Genomic DNA, 17,453 nt, shown 5'->3' with positions numbered 1-17,453 from the left:
AAAATGTTTTTTTTTTTTTAAAAAAAAAAAGGGATTGATAAGATGTTGGTTGAAAAAGGGAAAAAGAAAAATTCAAAAAGAATAAAAAAAGAAAAAAAGACAGTTAAAAAAAAATTAACTTTGAAATACTACAGAATCATGGTAAAAAAGCCATGAATTCTATGTGCAGTAGTCCCCTAGAGCTGGAGTTCTGCCGTTCTCATTGATGGGTAAACTTGGTCTTGGCTGGCTGTTCTCGCTGATCTTCTGGGGAGGGGCCTGTTGCCGTGGTTTCCAAATGTCTTTGCCGGAGGCAGAATTGCCCCGCCCTTGCCCCCTCCCAGCTAAGTAATCTGCTGGGGTTTGCTCTCCGGGGCTTTTGTTCCCTTCGAGCTTTCCGTACAGCTCTGGAGGCGGAGAGTGAAAATGGCGGCCTCCCAATCTCTGCCGCGGAGGAGCCGAGAACTCGGGGCCCCGCTCCTCAGTGAGCCCCCAGAGAAAAGCCGTCAGTCACTCCCGTCTCCCCGGTCTCCAGCCGCACTCTGTGCTCACCCGGCCTGTGACCGCGCGTTTCTATCTCTGGCACCCGACCCCGGGTGGAGTCTCCAAACCCAGCAGATCCCTGCGGTGCACTCCCTCCCGCGCGGCTCCTCCCGGGGGAGGAAGGTGAGTCTCCCCGGATCTGCCGCTTGTTGGGTCCCTGCTGGAGGAGCAGTGGCCGGACTGTGCCGCGGATCACGGTTTATGGCAACCCCGAGCTGGGCTGCGCCTCTGCAGCCGGCTTCCCTGCTCCGATACCTGGGAGCTCTGCCACACTCAGGCACCCCCAGTCTTTCTGTGACCCCGAGGGTCCTGAGACCTCACTGTCCCGGAGGGTTCCACCTCCCGCTTAGCCACCAGAGTGACGTCCCTCAGCGGAGCAGACTTTTAAAAGTTCCGATTTTGTGCTCCGCGGCTCTATCACTTGCCAGAAGCGGCCGCCGGAGGCCCCTCCCCCGCCGTCTATCCTCCCGAATATCGCCTCGGATTCACTTCTCCGCACGTCCTACCTTCCAGAAAGTGGTCGCTTTTCTGTTCAGAGAGTTGTTGCTATTCCTTTCTTCGATCTCCTGTTGGGTTTGTAGGTGTTCAGAATGGTTTGATCCCTATCCAGCTGAATTCCTGAGAGGAGACGAAATCCAGGTCTCCTACTCCTCCGCCATCTTGCTCCGCCCCCTTTGGTGAGAATTTTTGCATCCATGTTCATCAGGGATATTGGTCTGTAATTCTCCTTTTTGATGGGGTCTTTGTCTGGTTTTGGGATCAAGGTAATGCTGGCCTCATAAAATGAGTTTGGAAGTTTTCCTTCCATTTCTATTTTTTGGAACAGTTTCAGAAGAATAGGTATTAATTTTTTAAATGTTTGGTAGAATTCCCCTGGGAAGCCATCTGGCCCTGGGCTTTTGTTTGTTGGGAGATTTTTGATGACTGCTTCAATTTCCTTAGTGGTTATAGGTCTGTTCAGGTTTTCTATTTCTTCCTGGTTCAGTTTTGGTAGTTGATACATCTCTAGGAATGCATCCATTTCTTCCAGGTTATCTAATTTGCTGGCATAGAGTTCTCATAATATGTTCTTATAATTGTTTGTATTTCTTTGGTGTTGGTTGTGATCTCTCCTCTTTCATTCATGATTTTGTTGATTTGGGTCATTTCTCTTTTCTTTTTGATAAGTCTGGCCAGGGGTTTATCAATCTTGTTAATTCTTTCAAAGAACCAGCTCCTAGTTTCGTTGATCTGTTCTACTGTTCTTTTAGTTTCTATTTCATTGATTTCTGCTCTGATCTTTATGATTTCTCTTCTCCTGCTGGGTTTAGGCTTTATTTGCTGTTCTTTCTCCAGCGCCTTTAGTTGTAGGGTTAGGTTGTGTATTTGAGACCTTTCTTGTTTCTTGAGAAAGGCTTGTATTGCTATATACTTTTCTCTTAGGACTGCCTTTGCTGCATCCCAAAGATTTTGAACAGTTGTGTTTTCATTTTCATTGGTTTCCATGAATTTTTTAAATTCTTCTTTAATTTCCTGGTTGACCCATTCATTCTTTAGTAGGATGCTCTTTAGCCTCCATGTATTTGAGTTCTTTCTGACTTTCCTCTTGTGATTGAGTTCTAGTTTCAAAGCATTGTGGTCTGAAAATAGGCAGGGAATGATCCCAATCTTTTGGTACCGGTTGAGAACTGATTTATGACCTAGGATGTGATTGATTCTGGAGAATGTTCCATGGGCACTAGAGAAGAATGTGTATTCCGTTGCTTTGGGATGGAATGTTCTAAATATATCTGTGAAGTCCATTTGGTCCAGTGTGTCATTTAAAGTCTTTATTTCCTTGTTGATCTTTTGCTTAGACGATCTGTCCATTTCAGTGAGGGGGGTGTTAAAGTCCCCCACTATTATTGTATTGTTGTCGATGTGTTTCTTTGCTTTTGTTATTAATTGGCTTATATAATTGGCTGCTCCCATGTTAGGGGCATAGATATTTACAATTGTTAGATCTTCTTGTTGGATAGACCCTTTAAGTAGGATATAGTGTCCTTCCTCATCTCTTATTACAGTCTTTGGTTTAAAATCTAATTTGTCTGATATAAGGATTGCCACCCCAGCTTTCTTTTGGTGTCCATGAGCATGGTAAATGGTTTTCCACCCCCTCACTTTCAGTCTGGGGGTGTCTTTGGTTCTAAAATGAGTCTCTTGCAGACAGCATATTGATGGGTCTTGTTTTTTAATCCAATCTGATAGCCTGTGTCTTTTGATTGGGGCATTTAGCCCATTTACATTCAGGGTAACTATTGAAAGATAGGAATTTAGTGCCATTGTATTGCCTGTAAGGTGACTGTTACTATATATTGTCTGTGTTCCTTTCTGGTCTGTGTTGCTTTTAGGCTCTCTCTTTGCTTAGAGGACCCCTTTCAAGATTTCTTGTAGGGCTGGTTTTGTGCTTGCAAATTCCTTTAGTTTTTGTTTGTCCTGGAAGCTCTTTATCTCTCCTTCTATTTTCAATGACAGCCTAGCTGGATATAGTATTCTTGGCTGCATATTTTTCTCATTTAGTGCTCTGAATATATCCTGCCAGTCCTTTCTGGCCTGCCAGGTCTCTATGGATAGGTCTGTTGCCAATCTAATATTTCTACCATTTTAGGTTACATATCTCTTGTCCCGAGCTGCTTTCAGGATTTTCTCTTTGTCTGTGAGACTCGTAAGTTTTACTATTAGATGTCAGGATGTTGACCTATTTTTATTGATTTTGAGAGGGGTTCTCTGTGCTTCCTGGATTTTGATGCCTGTTTCCTTTCCCAAATTAGGGAAGTTCTCTGCTATAATTTTCTCCATTATACCTTCTGCCCCTCTCTCTTTCTTCTTCTGGGATCCCAATTATTCTAATGTTGTTTCGTCTTATACTATTGCTTATCTCTCGAATTCTGCCCTCATGATCCAGTAGTTGTTTCTCTCTCTTTTTCTCAGCTTCTTTATTTTCCATCATTTGGTCTTCTATATCACTGATTCTCTCTTATGCCTCATTTATCCTAGCAGTTAGCGCCCCCATTTTTGATTGCACCTCATTAATAGCCTTTTTGATTTCGACTTGATTAGATTTTAGTTCTTTTACTTCTCCAGAAAGGGTTTCTTTAATAACTTCCATGCTTTTTTGAAGCCCAGCTAGTACCTTTAAAGTGATGATTCTGAACTCTAGATCCGACATCATACTAATGTCCGTATTGAGTAGGTCCCTGGCAGTCGGTACTACCTCTTGTTCTTTTTGTTGAGGTGTTTTTTTCCATCTTGTCATTTTGTGCAGAGGAGAATAGATTAATGAGAGACTACACCTCTCTTGCGGTGTAGTCTCCAAAGCAATTCTCCAGAGGTTCTCTAATTGCCATTAGAGAGAGCTGAGAGTCCTCCTCCTTTGCTGTTCTGCAGGGTTCCTAACTATTCTCTTTGACTAAAGTTATTCGCTAAAAATTAAAGGGTCCTCCCTCAGAGGACCCGACTTCTAAAAGTTCTAAAAGGGCCCTGTTGCCGTGGTTTCCAAATGTCTTTGCCGGAGGCGGAATTGCCCCTCCCTTGCTGGTCCAGGCTAAGTAATCTGCTCAGGTTTGCTCTCAGGAGCTTTTGTTCCCTGCAAGCTTTCCGTACAGCTTTGGAGGCCGAGAGTGAAAACGGCGTCCTCCCAGTCCCTGCCCCGGAGGAGCTGAGAACTTGAGGCCCCGCTCCTCAGTGAGCCCCCAGAGAAAAGCAGTCACTCACTCCCATCTCCCCAGTCTCTGGCCGCACTCCGTGCTCACCCGGCCCGTGACCGCGTGTTTCTATCTCCGACACCCGACCCCGTGTGGAGTCTCCAAACCCAGCAGATCCTTGCGGTGCACTCCCGCGCCTCTCCTTCTGGGGGAAGAAGGTGAGTCTCCCCGGGTCTGCTCCTTGTGGGGTCCCTGCTGCAGGAGCAGTGGCCCGACTGTGCCGCGGATCACGGTTTATGGCCACCCGGAGCTGAGAGCCCGGGCCTCCACTCCATCTCTGCAGCCGGCTTCCCACTCCTATACCTGGGAGCTCTGCCACACTCAGGCACCCCCGGTCTTTCTGTGACCCCGAGGGTCCTGAGACCACACTGTCCCACGAGGGTTCCACCCCCCGCTTAGCCACCGGAGTGACGTCCCTCAGAGGACCCGACTTCTAAAAGTTCTGACTGTGTGCCCTGGGGCTCTATCACTTGCCAGAAGCGGCCACCAGAGGCCCCTCCCCCGCCATCTATCCTCCCGAATATCGCCTCGGATTCACTTCTCCGCACGTCCTACCTTCCAGAAAGTGGTCACTTTTCTGATGAGAGAGTTGTTGCTCTTCTTTTCTTCGATCTCCTGTTGAGTTTGTAGGTGTTCAGAATGGTTTGATCCCTATCCAACTGAATTCCTGAGACCAGACGAAATCCAGGTCTCCTACTCCTCCGCCATCTTGCTCCGTCCCCCCCCCCCCAGATGTTTTGATAGGAGACCATTCTGGCCCAAACTACTCCAATGATGGAAGAAAACCCTCCTCTCTAGCACTGCCTTCCCTCTTTGATCTATACCTCTCTTGCGGTGTAGTCTCCAAAGCAATTCTCCAGAGGTTCTGTGCTTCTCTCTAATTGCCATTAGAGAGAGCTGAGAGTCCTCCTCCTTTGCTGTTCTGCAGGGTTCCTAACTATTCTCTTTGACTAAAGTTATTCGCTAAAAATTAAAGGGGCTAGGAGGATCAAAGGCTGTGTGTTTTCAGAATGATGCTGGCATTTGTGTGGGGGTCCTTTAACAGTTTGGAACAGTGAGGGGGCAAGGGGAGAGGCAACTGCGTGTTTCAGCATTTTCTTGGGTGGACTTCTCACAACTACAAGGGAACCACCGTGTGGCATTTAATATCTCAGAGAGCCTGGAGCCTTGGAGCTTCACTAAAGGCGACATCTTGCATTCTGCCGAACGCCACCCTGCAGTATAGCATGAGGAAACCCATACTGACCCCATAGGCTCCCACCTTCCTCTTTACCCCATTTGTGAAACTCACGGTTAACTCATAGGAAACAGCCAGGTTTAATCTGCCTTGCTCAGCTTCATTATCTGGTCCTAGAAGTGCACACACTGGTGCACACTTAATGGAAATGATCAGCGGGCTCCTACCTCAACATCAACACAAGCTGCCTAGAAGATCAATCATGGTGGAAGGGACTCAGTCTGTGCCGGGCACTGTTCTGAGTACTTGGCTGATAGCCGCTCATTCAGTCCTCAGAATAACTTCAGCTGTGCGGTTTTGTTTGTATCTCGGTTTACAGATGAAGACTCTAAAGCACAGAGTAGGTGAGCAGATTGCCCAAGGCCAGGGTTAGAATTAGAATTGGAACCATGCAGCCTGATTCTAGAATTTATGTTGCTTACTACTGCATCAACATCACAGCAAAGCAATGATCTGGAAGAAACGTGGAGCATTTCTTCTTCAAGGGCTTTTAGCTCAGCTCTTGTATAGTTGAATCACCAGAAAACTGAGGCACTGGCTTTATTGCTGGCTTCCCATAATTATGAAAGAAAGAAGAGAACGCTTGTCTTTGTAGTTTAATAGACTGTTTTCCATCTAAATTCTGGTTTTACTAGTTATGTATTTTAGGCCTGTTACTAATTTCTCAAGTCCTTTGAAGTGGGGATATGACCATAGCATCTACTTGATAGGGTGCTGTTGACAGGAACTTTGGTAATGCATTCAGAGTGCTGACCACAATGCGTGTGAGCTGTTATTATTTCAAAGCTATCCTTAATCTTTTGTGGAAATAGAATGGTGGCAGAAAATGAACCAACTGTGTGGGGGAATCTTTTAAAGTGAAATTGTTGCGTAGAAGAGACTCAGACACTGAATTTTCTACAAGGCAAGTCAGTGGTCTGGATTCCACCAATAGATGAGATTTTCTGCAAGTGTCCTTAGCTCCCTCACACAGGACCATCGTGAGGGAAATAGTGTTGTAATGCAGTGTGTCAGGTATTTATTACACTCCAGGGAGGATTCAAGTTGTCCCTAAATCTGAATTACAGCAGGGTCCCAGCGTGTCACATCTGCTCTCCCCTCTCTCGATTCTGCTTCGGAATGCGTAAGCTGTGGGGCTAGGATTTACTAATCTCCTCAAGGTCATTAGAAATGGAAAATCAGAGTAGTCATGGGGAGGGACTTAGGAAAAATCGGGAAGATGGCAATGCTATAAGGATGTGGGGATTCTCCTGGGCAGCCACGGGTCAACTACACCCATCAAGGTCTGATGCCTGGTGGGGGGCGGGGGAGCGGGAGTTCACACTGGGTTGTGACTTGACCTTCCTCTTGCCAACACCAGAACTTCACCACTTTAAGTGAAATTATCCAGTTTCTACCTTCAGATGGAAAGTTCTCCTTTATTCTCTCTTTCACCACAGGTGCCGGAATCATGCTAACTCAGCCACTCTCTCTCTCACTCTTAAAGCCGTCCTTAGAAAATGATGGGGGTGGGTATCCCCACTTGAGGAAACTCGATCTTTAATGGAAAGCATCCTATGTGGCACCTTGAGGGTTAAATTTCTGTTGCAGAGAAAGAGTATCAAGTGGCTTTCCAGGGAGATATAAGCCCCAGTTTAGAAACTGCCATTTCTAAAAGGTAAGCCCAACATCCGTTAGTTTGCACTGCTTTCTATGAAAGGAATAACTCGCCGCTCCCAGTGGCTGTGTGTTAGTTCGCTTCTCTCTGTCAGTCCGCCTATCCGTCATCTATATAATGTCTATACCAGGGCGAGGACCTTCTATCCCATTTAATAAAAATCCCGGAACACGACAGAGATCCCTTTGACTGTAGATCCATTTTACAACAGCTCTCCATTTATTATGTCACATAAATCAAAAGGCGAGTGTTTATCTTATCATTTGGAGGCATCCTTTCTCCCTCTGTGTCCTAGCCCCTCCCCTTGTGCCAGTTTCCAGCCCCTCAAAGATGCTTTGTGCAAGAAAGTGCAAGTTGCTCGTTCTGGCTTTATTGATTTTTCCCTCTTGCTCTCCTCCTGGCTCCCCCCCTCCCCAAAGCAAGCGAGAACAGAGCAAATGGCCCGGGTGCTCCTCCAGCGCCTGACTTGCGTTCCCTGGGAGGAGAGCCGGCGAGGGAGCGCGCATTCGGAGCAGGCTGCTCTGACTGCGACCACAGGCTGGTTTGTGCAGGCTGTCCTTCTCCCTCAAAACCGTGCATCCCCTCCCCGAAGCAGCAGGCACTGTGCCTCCATTCAGCCACGTTTGGTATGCATGAGCACGGCTGCAGGGAGAGGGGAGGTGGCTTTCTTAAGAAGGTTCCGTGGCTCAGGCAACGCCACTTGACTAATCTCCCAAGTTCCAGGAAGCCTCTGCCGTGATGGAATTTGCAGGTGTGGAGATGACCATGGGATGCCAAGGCAGTGGGGGACCGTTTATTTTCTAGGCATTGCTCAGGTTTGCAGTTTTTGGTTTTCCCGGTGGAATTTGGAAGGGGTCATGAATCAAACTGATGCTCCTCGTCCCCTAAACTGGACCATCCGGAAGCTGTGCCACGCAGCCTTTCTCCCATCTGTCAGACTTCTTAAGGTACTGTAACTTGCTGCTTTGAATGGCTCTGATTGTGCTTTTCAGGTCTAAATACCCAACTTCGCACTTGGGCTGGGACACACCTTTTGGGGAGCACAAACGCTTAGGGTGCTGGCTCTGTTGCCCAAGGCTGGGAGAGGATCTCAGCAGTCCCTCACCACCCCCATGGTGTCAGGGAGGAGAGATGGTCTGAGCCACATTTGAGAATGAGATTATGGTGGCCAAGAATGGGCTGCCGAGTGCTTGCTCCCCTCGGCCCCCCGCCCTAAACATCCCTAAAATAGAATTCATTAAATTCTTTGGGAAGGTGGGAACCGTAGTGGGAGTGAAATCTCTTACTCCTGGGTGTTTGGTTCTTCGGGTTTTTTTTTTTCCCCCCTCCCTGGGGAAGCCCTTCGACCCACTTTCCCTTTAAATGGAACCTGAGAGAACAAAGGATTCTCCTCACTATTTTAAAAGCCCTGTGTCCTTAGGTGGTCACTCAGGTAAAGACAAAGAATGAATCTCATCAGATTGTGACTTCTTTGGTGTCCTTGTTTTTAGAAAGGCATGATAATTTTAGTCTCCTAAGTGAAGCCAGTAGTGGGAAAGTGTTGTTAAATATATATTGAACGTATGCCTTGAGCTCCGGCTAGGAGTTACACAAAAGAATGGTACTACACCTGAGCTTAGAATTGTCATCTTGTGTTTGCAGCACTCCTCTTTTAGAAGCAAATACATTAAAGATACTGAAAAAGTCCCCACAACTCCATAATAATTCACCTTCATCATCTGTCTAATGGGGAAGAAAATAGACGTAAAATTTAAAAGGTGCAGAAAACAAGTATTTTTTCCTAGAAAAGAGAATGTGCTAACACTTTTTTGGGAAAAGTACGTATCTCTGGATGTCCCACATCCATGTGAAGTTAAAAAGGCAAAGCAAAGTTCTTTATTCTCTTTTCCATATTAATATGATACTGTGATTTAATGACCACTGGATATTGAGCCTAATTGACTATAGTGAAGGATTAAAGAATTAGTCCTGAATAAATGACACTTGCAGCATTTTTTTTTTTTCCCTGAGGCTCTGGTTTGGTTGGTTTAAGTTTGATGTGGACAATTAGTTGCACAGCTAAGTGGCTCCTCACAAGAGAGCATTACCCAGTATCTGAGTTGTCCTTATCCTGTTCAACTAAAACCCCATGTTAACTTTGACAAAGGCTGCCCCATGTCCGGTTCAAACCCCCATCATATTGTTGTCATGGCGATGGTTTGCTTCCCTAAGAGAGTATTGAGGAGGAAAAGCCAATTTGGGAATAAGGAGTGGGAGAGAAGTGTCCTTGGATAGAAGTGTTTTCGCTGTATAGGAACGTGTGTGATAGGGCATGCGAAAGAATGGGGCCAGGGAACGAAACAAATGAATGTAAATTTTCCTCTAGCATCACTATTGAATCAAGGGTCTGGGGCAAAGGATGTCTTGGCAAATCTAACGAGGACTGAGAAAATAGACTCTAGCAATCCCATGTGCAATGAGAACCATTTTTCACTTAAAGTCATTCATTGCCCCTACCCCCCAAATAAGCCTTTTTAACTTACATAATGACGTTCTTAACAGGTATATGTGCATAGCACTCTCAATATATTATTCATTAATGCTCTAGTTTTTTTTTAATGGGAAACGTTATTCATCATTTCCCAGTCACAAAACCAGCAGAGAAGTATCTATTTGAAGTAGATTACTTATTCTGAGAACAGCTGTTGTCTTTTTTAATGGAAACTACTATCAATACTGCACCAATACTGTGATTGGTATTCAGTTGACGCCCACCATGCTTTTTTAACATGGTGCTTTATAACAAGTCATCTAATAAAGTATACTGATGAGGGTCCTTCCAATTCTCTCAATACATGAAAGACAGGATGTGTCTTACTAGAGAAGTTCCTTTGTAAATGACATCTGTATTTTTGAAAGAGCATACCTGTCCTAGGAAACTTCAGATAGTGAACATATTTCAAACTCTTTAAAAAAAAAAAGTGATACCAGATTCCTTCAGCAAGACTTAGAAAGAAAGGAGAGCTACTTTTGTGTATCAGTTTTACATCAGCAACATTCTGGATATGAATGTCGTGTAGTTTTTTCCCCCTTTGGATTACTGCTGTCTTATCTGCTTTGCTAATCCCTACGTATTCTTGCCCTGCTTTTATATTTCAAGTAAACTGGAAGTTCCTGAGTAATCATTTGCATCTTTTGGTCTGTGTTCTTCCTGGCTTAGTTTATAAATTAAATACTTAATAACTGTGATTCTTACTGTTCTTTCCTATTTCCCTCCCTCCCTTCCCAGTCTCCTATTCTCCCTCTCCCACACTGTCACCACCATGGTAATTTAGTGGATGGCTTCTCTGGGCATCCCTGAGTCTATTGAAATCATAAGCTAACAGACCCAGTTCTCCCACTCAACAGGTAATTTTTGGTCCCGTTCCAAGCATCTTCCTGATATGTTTTTTTTTCCAGTGCTCTGTCTTGTCAGTAATGCAGTAGAGGGTGTGATGGTATGGTCAGATTTAGCTAACCCCAGATCACTCACCATTTCTCACAGACTGGGCTCAAGCCAATTTCCCTTGCTGCCCTCTCCTTGAGAATGTATGTTTCTTGGCTACCTTATTTCAGCACCATGTTAATATTTAGAAATGGCTTTATAATCCTGTTTTCTCTATTTCCTAATAGAAACAGGATACTAAGGAATTAGAAGCGGAAGGCTGGCATCTGAAGCATGAATTAAACTCAATGAACGAATGTTGGAATATACTTATTATTCATTCTGAAAACATCTCATTTGTTGCTTTGTCCATCTCAGAGCAAATTTTGAACATGCCAACCAACTCACATTTTGAATTTGAGATTGCATTTGGAAATAACACTCGAAAATGAATTTTTGGACAGGCTCATGATAATGATAGCCAAAAGACAGAGGCTGTTTTCAAACGGATACGTTTCAAATGGGACCCTGTCCAAACTATTTCTCTTCAGTTGTCCTTTGCTTCATTCTTAAGTGTTTTAAGATTTCATCTTGCTAATCACAAGAAGTCAAGTTTATTTCAGTGACAGAATGTTCTTAGCATATTTCATATTCATTATTAGGTCTGCCCTCTGCCATTGTTTTATTTGGGAAATTTTTATTTTGGTAACTTATGATGAATTTGAAGGTTAATTTTAGGGTGGAGAGCTTTGTTTGTATTGAAGTCTCGGTGGACTTACTGAAGAGAAGGCTTCTGAAAATGGGTTGCACTAAGGGAAGGGGAAGCTCTGTACTTTGAACAGATTTTAGATACATTTAAGCCAGTTTGTCTGTCAAGACCAAGACCTATCATTTTAGGATTTTCCAAGTTGTATACTGAGAAGGAGTCTGATTTTGTACTTGGAGCTATGTCAAAATAGATTAAAGAAATTATATTCTGGAGAGTTAGATCTAAACACTGGATCCTAATTCTGTTGTGTTCCTAACCACCTGTGTGACCTTGGGTAAATTACTTAACCTCTCTGTAACTTGGTGTCCTCTTCTTTAAAATGAAGAGGTTAGGTCTTGACTTGTATCCAGTGCTAAGATTCCATGTGGTAAAGGCTACCATCCTCTGTGGGTATGAAAGAACATAATCTCTTGAGGCTAAAAATAGTTCAACTGGATTGGATATTCAAATAGAAGAGGACTAGAACATTCAGCAGCATTTAAAATCATATAGGGCCTTAGCTGCTAAGCTAAGACGTTTGACAATTTTCCTGAAAACTATGGAGTACGATCAAAGGGATGTTAGCAGGGAGGTGACTTCCAGATTCAGGTATTAAATAGATTGCTCTGGCTGTACTCTCTAGAATGGGTAGAAGATGGTAGGATCGAAAGCTTAGAGGTGAAATTGGAGGCCCAGAGAATTGATGAAGATGTGGGCTAAGGCAGGAGGAAGGGAGGTAAAATAAACAGAGCTTTGTTAACTTGATTAATTGTGCTGAAGGGAAGAATTTAGGCTAAGTTCTGAGTTTTGATCTTTGTAGCTAGTTGGTTAGAGGTCCCCCTGTCTGAGAATAAAGAAAAATCTTGAGAAGGAAGGATAGAACTTCTCATTTTGTGGTTTCTCTTTCTTGAGTTGGAAAGGGTATGTCAGTTATTCCAGGGGGATTGAGGAAAAAATGAAGTAATTCCATGTCATTGGTGAGTATGAGCCCCAGTGAATACTTGATCACAGGACTCTTTGAAGTAAATAATATGCAATCAGGAATATCTCTTCTAATTTTTTTAGATTGTATGCATAGTAAACTCCCAATTTTTTGGAATCTAGTTAAAAAGCTCACTTTTCTCCTCTCTTTCCTATTATTATCCAAAGGATTAATGAAAGTGAACTGGGTAACAAAAGGGGAATTATTGAGAGTAGTGGTCAAGGTAGGCTACAAGATGAGCATAAATTCTGCTCAATTACTAAGGTTTTCTATTTCTATAATTCCTTGTAATGGTAACCAGTGTCCATTATACTGTCCCTGAAGCATAGTGAGATCCTCATGACAAGATGAACTGAGTCTGTCTGCTTCTACAGTTGATGCCAGACATTCCGGAAACTGACTTCCCTTTGATGGTCTCGAACTTGTAGGAAACAGTTAGGTTGAGATTCATTTCAATGTATGTTTTAAATTTAAGACTTCCAAAATCTCCTTTTCACATCTGAAATCCTAAATTTTTATGTGGCACATAGAGGAATGTCAATAAACCAAAGTTTTTTGCTTTGCCAGCACGAGGCCCTCCTGAGCCACCTGCTAGTGAGTAGCAGGTAAGTTTCCACCACGGGAGAGAAAACACACATGTGTTCTATCTAGATGTGTCGGTGAACCTTGGCGAGCAAGGTCAGGGAATATCTTAGGGGCCAATTCTAAGTGCCTTAAAGATGAGACCCTTGAAGAATCAATTGCTTGTAGGCCAACATAGTGTATTATCAGGAAAAATGTTAAGGGCTTCTAGTAAAGGAAGCGCGTCTTTTCATCTCAGCAAGCCAGCCTCAGATTCCCTTTAAGAAAATGAGAGAAAGCAGAGAAAAAAGAAAAGAAATTGTGCTCAAACTGAAACGCGGGAGAGAGAAAATCCGTCCGGTGTGTTTCAGATGGTGGCTTGATTCAGGCTGCTGAGCAGTCACCATGTGACTTGCCTTTTTGTGAAATGTTCTCGGGCAGCCTGACGGAAATTCCTGAGGCAACAAGAAACCCTCCTGTCTCTCTGGAGAGCTCTGTCTTCTGGTGCCCTCTGTTACGGAAAAAAAGACTGGAAGTGTGTGGTCGCTGGGGAAAGAGGGAGGATGTGGCTGGGAGTCTGAGTGCAGGGACACCTGGCTCCAGGATGACTTGTGGAGTCCCAGTAATACGGGGCAAGGTCTGTCTCAAGGGAAAGGGCTCTGCCTTCCTTGTAGGTAGGACTTCCGGTAGCTAAAGAGAACAGTGCCTCTCCAGCAGTGGATTTTCATCCTCCCCTCCCTCATCTTGTTGCGGTAACATCACCTGGCTCCAGGCTCGTCTGCAGACAACTAGATCTTATCCTTTCTCCCTCTCTATTACTGACATGAAAAGGAGTTTTAAAAGCTCTGGCTGACCAAAAAAAAAAAAAAAGTATTCAGTAAACGTTTATTGAAGAATAAACAAGCAATGCAAGTATGTGGAATCCTGAAGATGCTTAGGAATCACCTGGGAGCTTGTGACCCCGGCAGATATCCAAGGCCATCCCCAGGGGTGCTTATTCAGTAGGTAGGTGGTGGGCCTGGGAATTTGCATTTTAACGAGCTCTTCAGTGATTGTGATGCGAACAGCTCTTAGAAGGACCACACATGGAGAAGAGCTGACATAGATTCAGCTGAGCTGGAGGGAAACTAGATTAAATGCCCTTTCTTATGCTGGCATCTGGGCAGAACAGATTTTGTGATAGTAAACAGTGAGAGCAAAAGGTTTTAAGTAAACAGTTCAGGTTTCCAAAATTTAATCATGAGTGGTCATTTACAGGTAAAGAAGTAAATTGAGTTCAGCTGCCCTGTTTTGATTTGTAGATGACAAAATAATCTGGAGGAATGGTTGTCCCTCTATCTCTGTTTTGTTTATATATTATTTCCCTGAGTTGTTTTCGGTCATGTGACATACAATTTCAGGTGTTTCTATTCTATTGAATTCACCTGGAGACTTGTGAACCTGAGCTCCCAAAGATGGTGTGTAGGGTAAAAATTCTGCAATATCGTATCTATGCCCCCTTTATCATTCACCTGTGCCCTTGGGATTGCAGAGGTCACTCAAGTGCATGTTCCTTTGATTCCAATGGAAGGTGGTTATACCAAGTGAGCAGTGTCCTATTTACTTGGGGGCCAAGGCCAAAGCAGCCATAACCAATGTCTACAGTGGTGGAGTTGCTCCAAACTACTCTTGCCCACTCTACCCTACAGCCTTCAAAAACTAATGCAGGAAGAGATTCTGGACCAGAATGGGGAGGGGAGGAAGAGAACATTCTGGGCTTTCATTTGGAAAAACACATTCAAAATGTAAATTTGTTTTATACTTGAAATTTTTCTTAAATGATGCCTAATATTATTAAATAAGGAGAGCTGAGCTGAACAAAATTTTCTTGGCTCTTGAACATATGAGAAAGATACAGTAGTATAACTGCTATGGTGGGGTGGGGGCAGGCATAACAAAATCTCTAGGAGGGGGATATTGAATTTGTACGTTTATCACACATAATTTATTTTTAAAAGCACTTGGAAATTCACCAACCGGTGGCTGCTCTCTACTTCCATTTTCAGAGGCATGTGCATAGGAATTGAGTTTCGGGATAGCATTGATAACTTTTACTTCTTCTCCCCCAAATAATTAAAGATTTTTCAAGATGGATGGATAAATAGGTAGGAAGGAAGGAAGGAAGGAATTGATTCTATTTATAAATCTCTTAACAGCAACATCTTCTATATTAAATTGCCTTGGAGGAAGATGTATGCACCAAATGAACCCTTGAAGTGTTTCTCAAAGTGTGCTCCAAGACTCCCTGTTACAGAATCAATTTCTTGGGATTCCATCCAAACCTACTAAGATAAACCCTTGGGAAGACCTTGAGAATCTGCATTTAAACAAGCAATACAGATGAACCTTATGCATTGTAATATTTGGAGACTATGTCTTCTGAAGTGTGACACTTAAGTAAAGAGACACACTGGTTTATTATGCCTCTGGCATGACCACACCTCAGTATCTGATTTTTATTGTTGAAAACTGAACACACAATCTCTCTCTCTAAGTGTATATAGGCCCATGATGTTTCCATATCTTAAAAGTCCCCGTGCTCACAGAGTATTGGATAACTTTCATAATTGTCTCTTAAGGGATCACGCAGGGAGCTAGTTTAGGTGCTAGAAATGTATGGTAGATAAGTGGTATCCTGTATTAAAAGAAAACATGGCGGGGCGCCTCGGTGGCTCAGTGGGTTAAGCGTCTGACTCTTGATTTCGGCTCAGGTCATGATCTCAGGGTTGTGGGATTGAGGCCCACTTTGGGCTATGCACTCAGTGGGGACTCTGCTTGAGGATTCTCTCTCTCTCTCTCCCTCTTCCTCTGCCCCTCCCGCCCCCCACCCCCCATAGGTGCTCTCTCTCTAAAAGAAATCTCTTTAAAAAAGTAAAGCATGGCACATCAACCTCTTTCTTGTTTATGTAAAGAAATGATGTACGTACATGGTTTGGAGGCAGAAAAACTCTGCAGCAAAGAAAGCACTAAGTCTAATATTTGCCCTGATCATTCTGCCATTGCCAAATTACTCTAGTTGTCTGAACTAGAAAACCTGGGCTTATGCCTTTTACTTTGTTGGCTCCCATCCCTTCCATAATCAGCCAACTAGTTCTGCCAGGTTTCCTCATAAATATGTGTCTACTCTACTCCTTCTGTCTATTCATAGTTCCCAAGATCAGTCTCTTATTCTTGGATCCAAAATACTATAGTTGTCTACTTCAGATTGATCCTCCCTACTGTCACCAGAATGGTCCACTTAAAATGCAAGTAAGAGTAGGATGCTGCCATATTTGACATTCTTCAGTGGTTCCTTTTCTCCTGTAGACTAAAATCTAACCTCCTGGGTATGGTATATAACATCCTCAGTGATCAATCCTTTGCCTACTTCTTTACCTTTATATTTTGTCTTTCCTTCCTCAAACCTTGAAATTCCTTGTAGCCGGGCTTTTTACACAAGCTATTTCCACTGCCTGGGAAATCTGAGTCACGCTTCCTACCTAACTCCCGCCCATATTTTAATACTGAACTCAGGTGAGCTGGATGAATTTAGGAAGAATTTCCCCGAATCCCCAAAACCAGATTAGGTTCTCCTTTTATGCATGTCTATAAAAATCAGTGAGTATTTCTATCTTTGCTTTTAGCATGTTATAATATTAGTTCTTTCACCTCATGAGGATCATTTTAGACAATCCGGTGTGTGCATTTCGCAAAGAGTTTAGAATATTTTGAGTGCTAGATGAATTACACTTGAGTAGGTAAATGTCCGAATAGATAACTGTGCTCTTGATGCAGTTCTCTGAAGTTATTACGCAGAAGAACCAAATGCTATTACAGGGTCTTGGCATTTTTGTCTAATTAAAGAAAACTTTGAGCTTGAGTGGGTATACTTCCTATGTTCCCCAAATTGGATGATTAGTTAAGGAATTGAACCAATAATTAATACTCAGTAAAAGTGATGCAGAATAAAATTACATACTCAAGAAAGAAACTGTAAATAGATAGCACCGGATACCTGCTTTGAAAATATTTGTTGAAAGAGAAAGTGAGAGATTGTAATTACCTCATCTATTGATTATGTTGGAGAAAGGGCATTCCTTAATTTTGTGATCTAAGAGACTTTAACATATTACCTTTAATAATGTTGAATTAGAGAAAGTATTATTAGAAGAAATACTACATAGTTGTCTTGCTGGGCCATTCTTTTATATTTTTGAGAGAGAGAGAGAGTGCGAGTGCGAGAGAGAGTGATCGAGAGGGGAAGGGCAAAAGGAGGGAATCTTAAGCAGCCTCCACACCCAGCACAGAGCCCAATGCAGGGCTCTATCACATGACCCTGAGATTATGACCTGAGCCGAAATCAAGAGTCACACACTTGACTGAATGAGCCACCTAGATGCCCCTTGCTTTCAAGATTTTATTTATTTATTTGAGAGAGAGAATGAGACAGAGAGAGAGAGCATGAGAGGGAGGAGGATCAGAGGGAGAAGCAGACTCCCTGCCGAGCAGGGAGCCCAATGTGGGACTCGATCCCGGGACTCCAGGATCATGACCTGAGCCGAAGGCAGTCGCTTAACCAACTGAGCCACCCAGGCGCCCAATG

General features: G+C 43.5%; 1 protein-coding gene across 12 annotated transcripts in view; it reads left to right on the top strand.

Moving 5' to 3' along the window:
- The window catches only part of TRPM3 (transient receptor potential cation channel subfamily M member 3), an 827,080-nt gene that overhangs the window by 315,376 nt on the left and 494,251 nt on the right, over positions 1–17,453 (top strand). For 8 of the 12 annotated variants that reach the window (XM_021694439.1, XM_021694437.1, XM_021694435.1 and 5 more), the window contains exon 1: positions 7,909–8,085. The exons of the other annotated variants lie outside the window; for them this stretch is intronic. In XM_021694439.1, the coding sequence (XP_021550114.1) occupies positions 7,909–8,085 (177 nt within the window). Of the gene's footprint in view, positions 1–7,908; positions 8,086–17,453 lie in introns of those variants that run through there. 12 annotated transcript variants of the gene reach the window in all.

This window comes from Neomonachus schauinslandi, chromosome 13 (assembly GCF_002201575.2).
Source record: "Neomonachus schauinslandi chromosome 13, ASM220157v2, whole genome shotgun sequence".
Taxonomy (NCBI): Eukaryota; Metazoa; Chordata; class Mammalia; order Carnivora; family Phocidae; genus Neomonachus; species Neomonachus schauinslandi.
The sequence above is the reverse complement of the archived record's forward strand: the minus strand, read 5'-3'. Positions and strand labels throughout refer to the sequence as shown.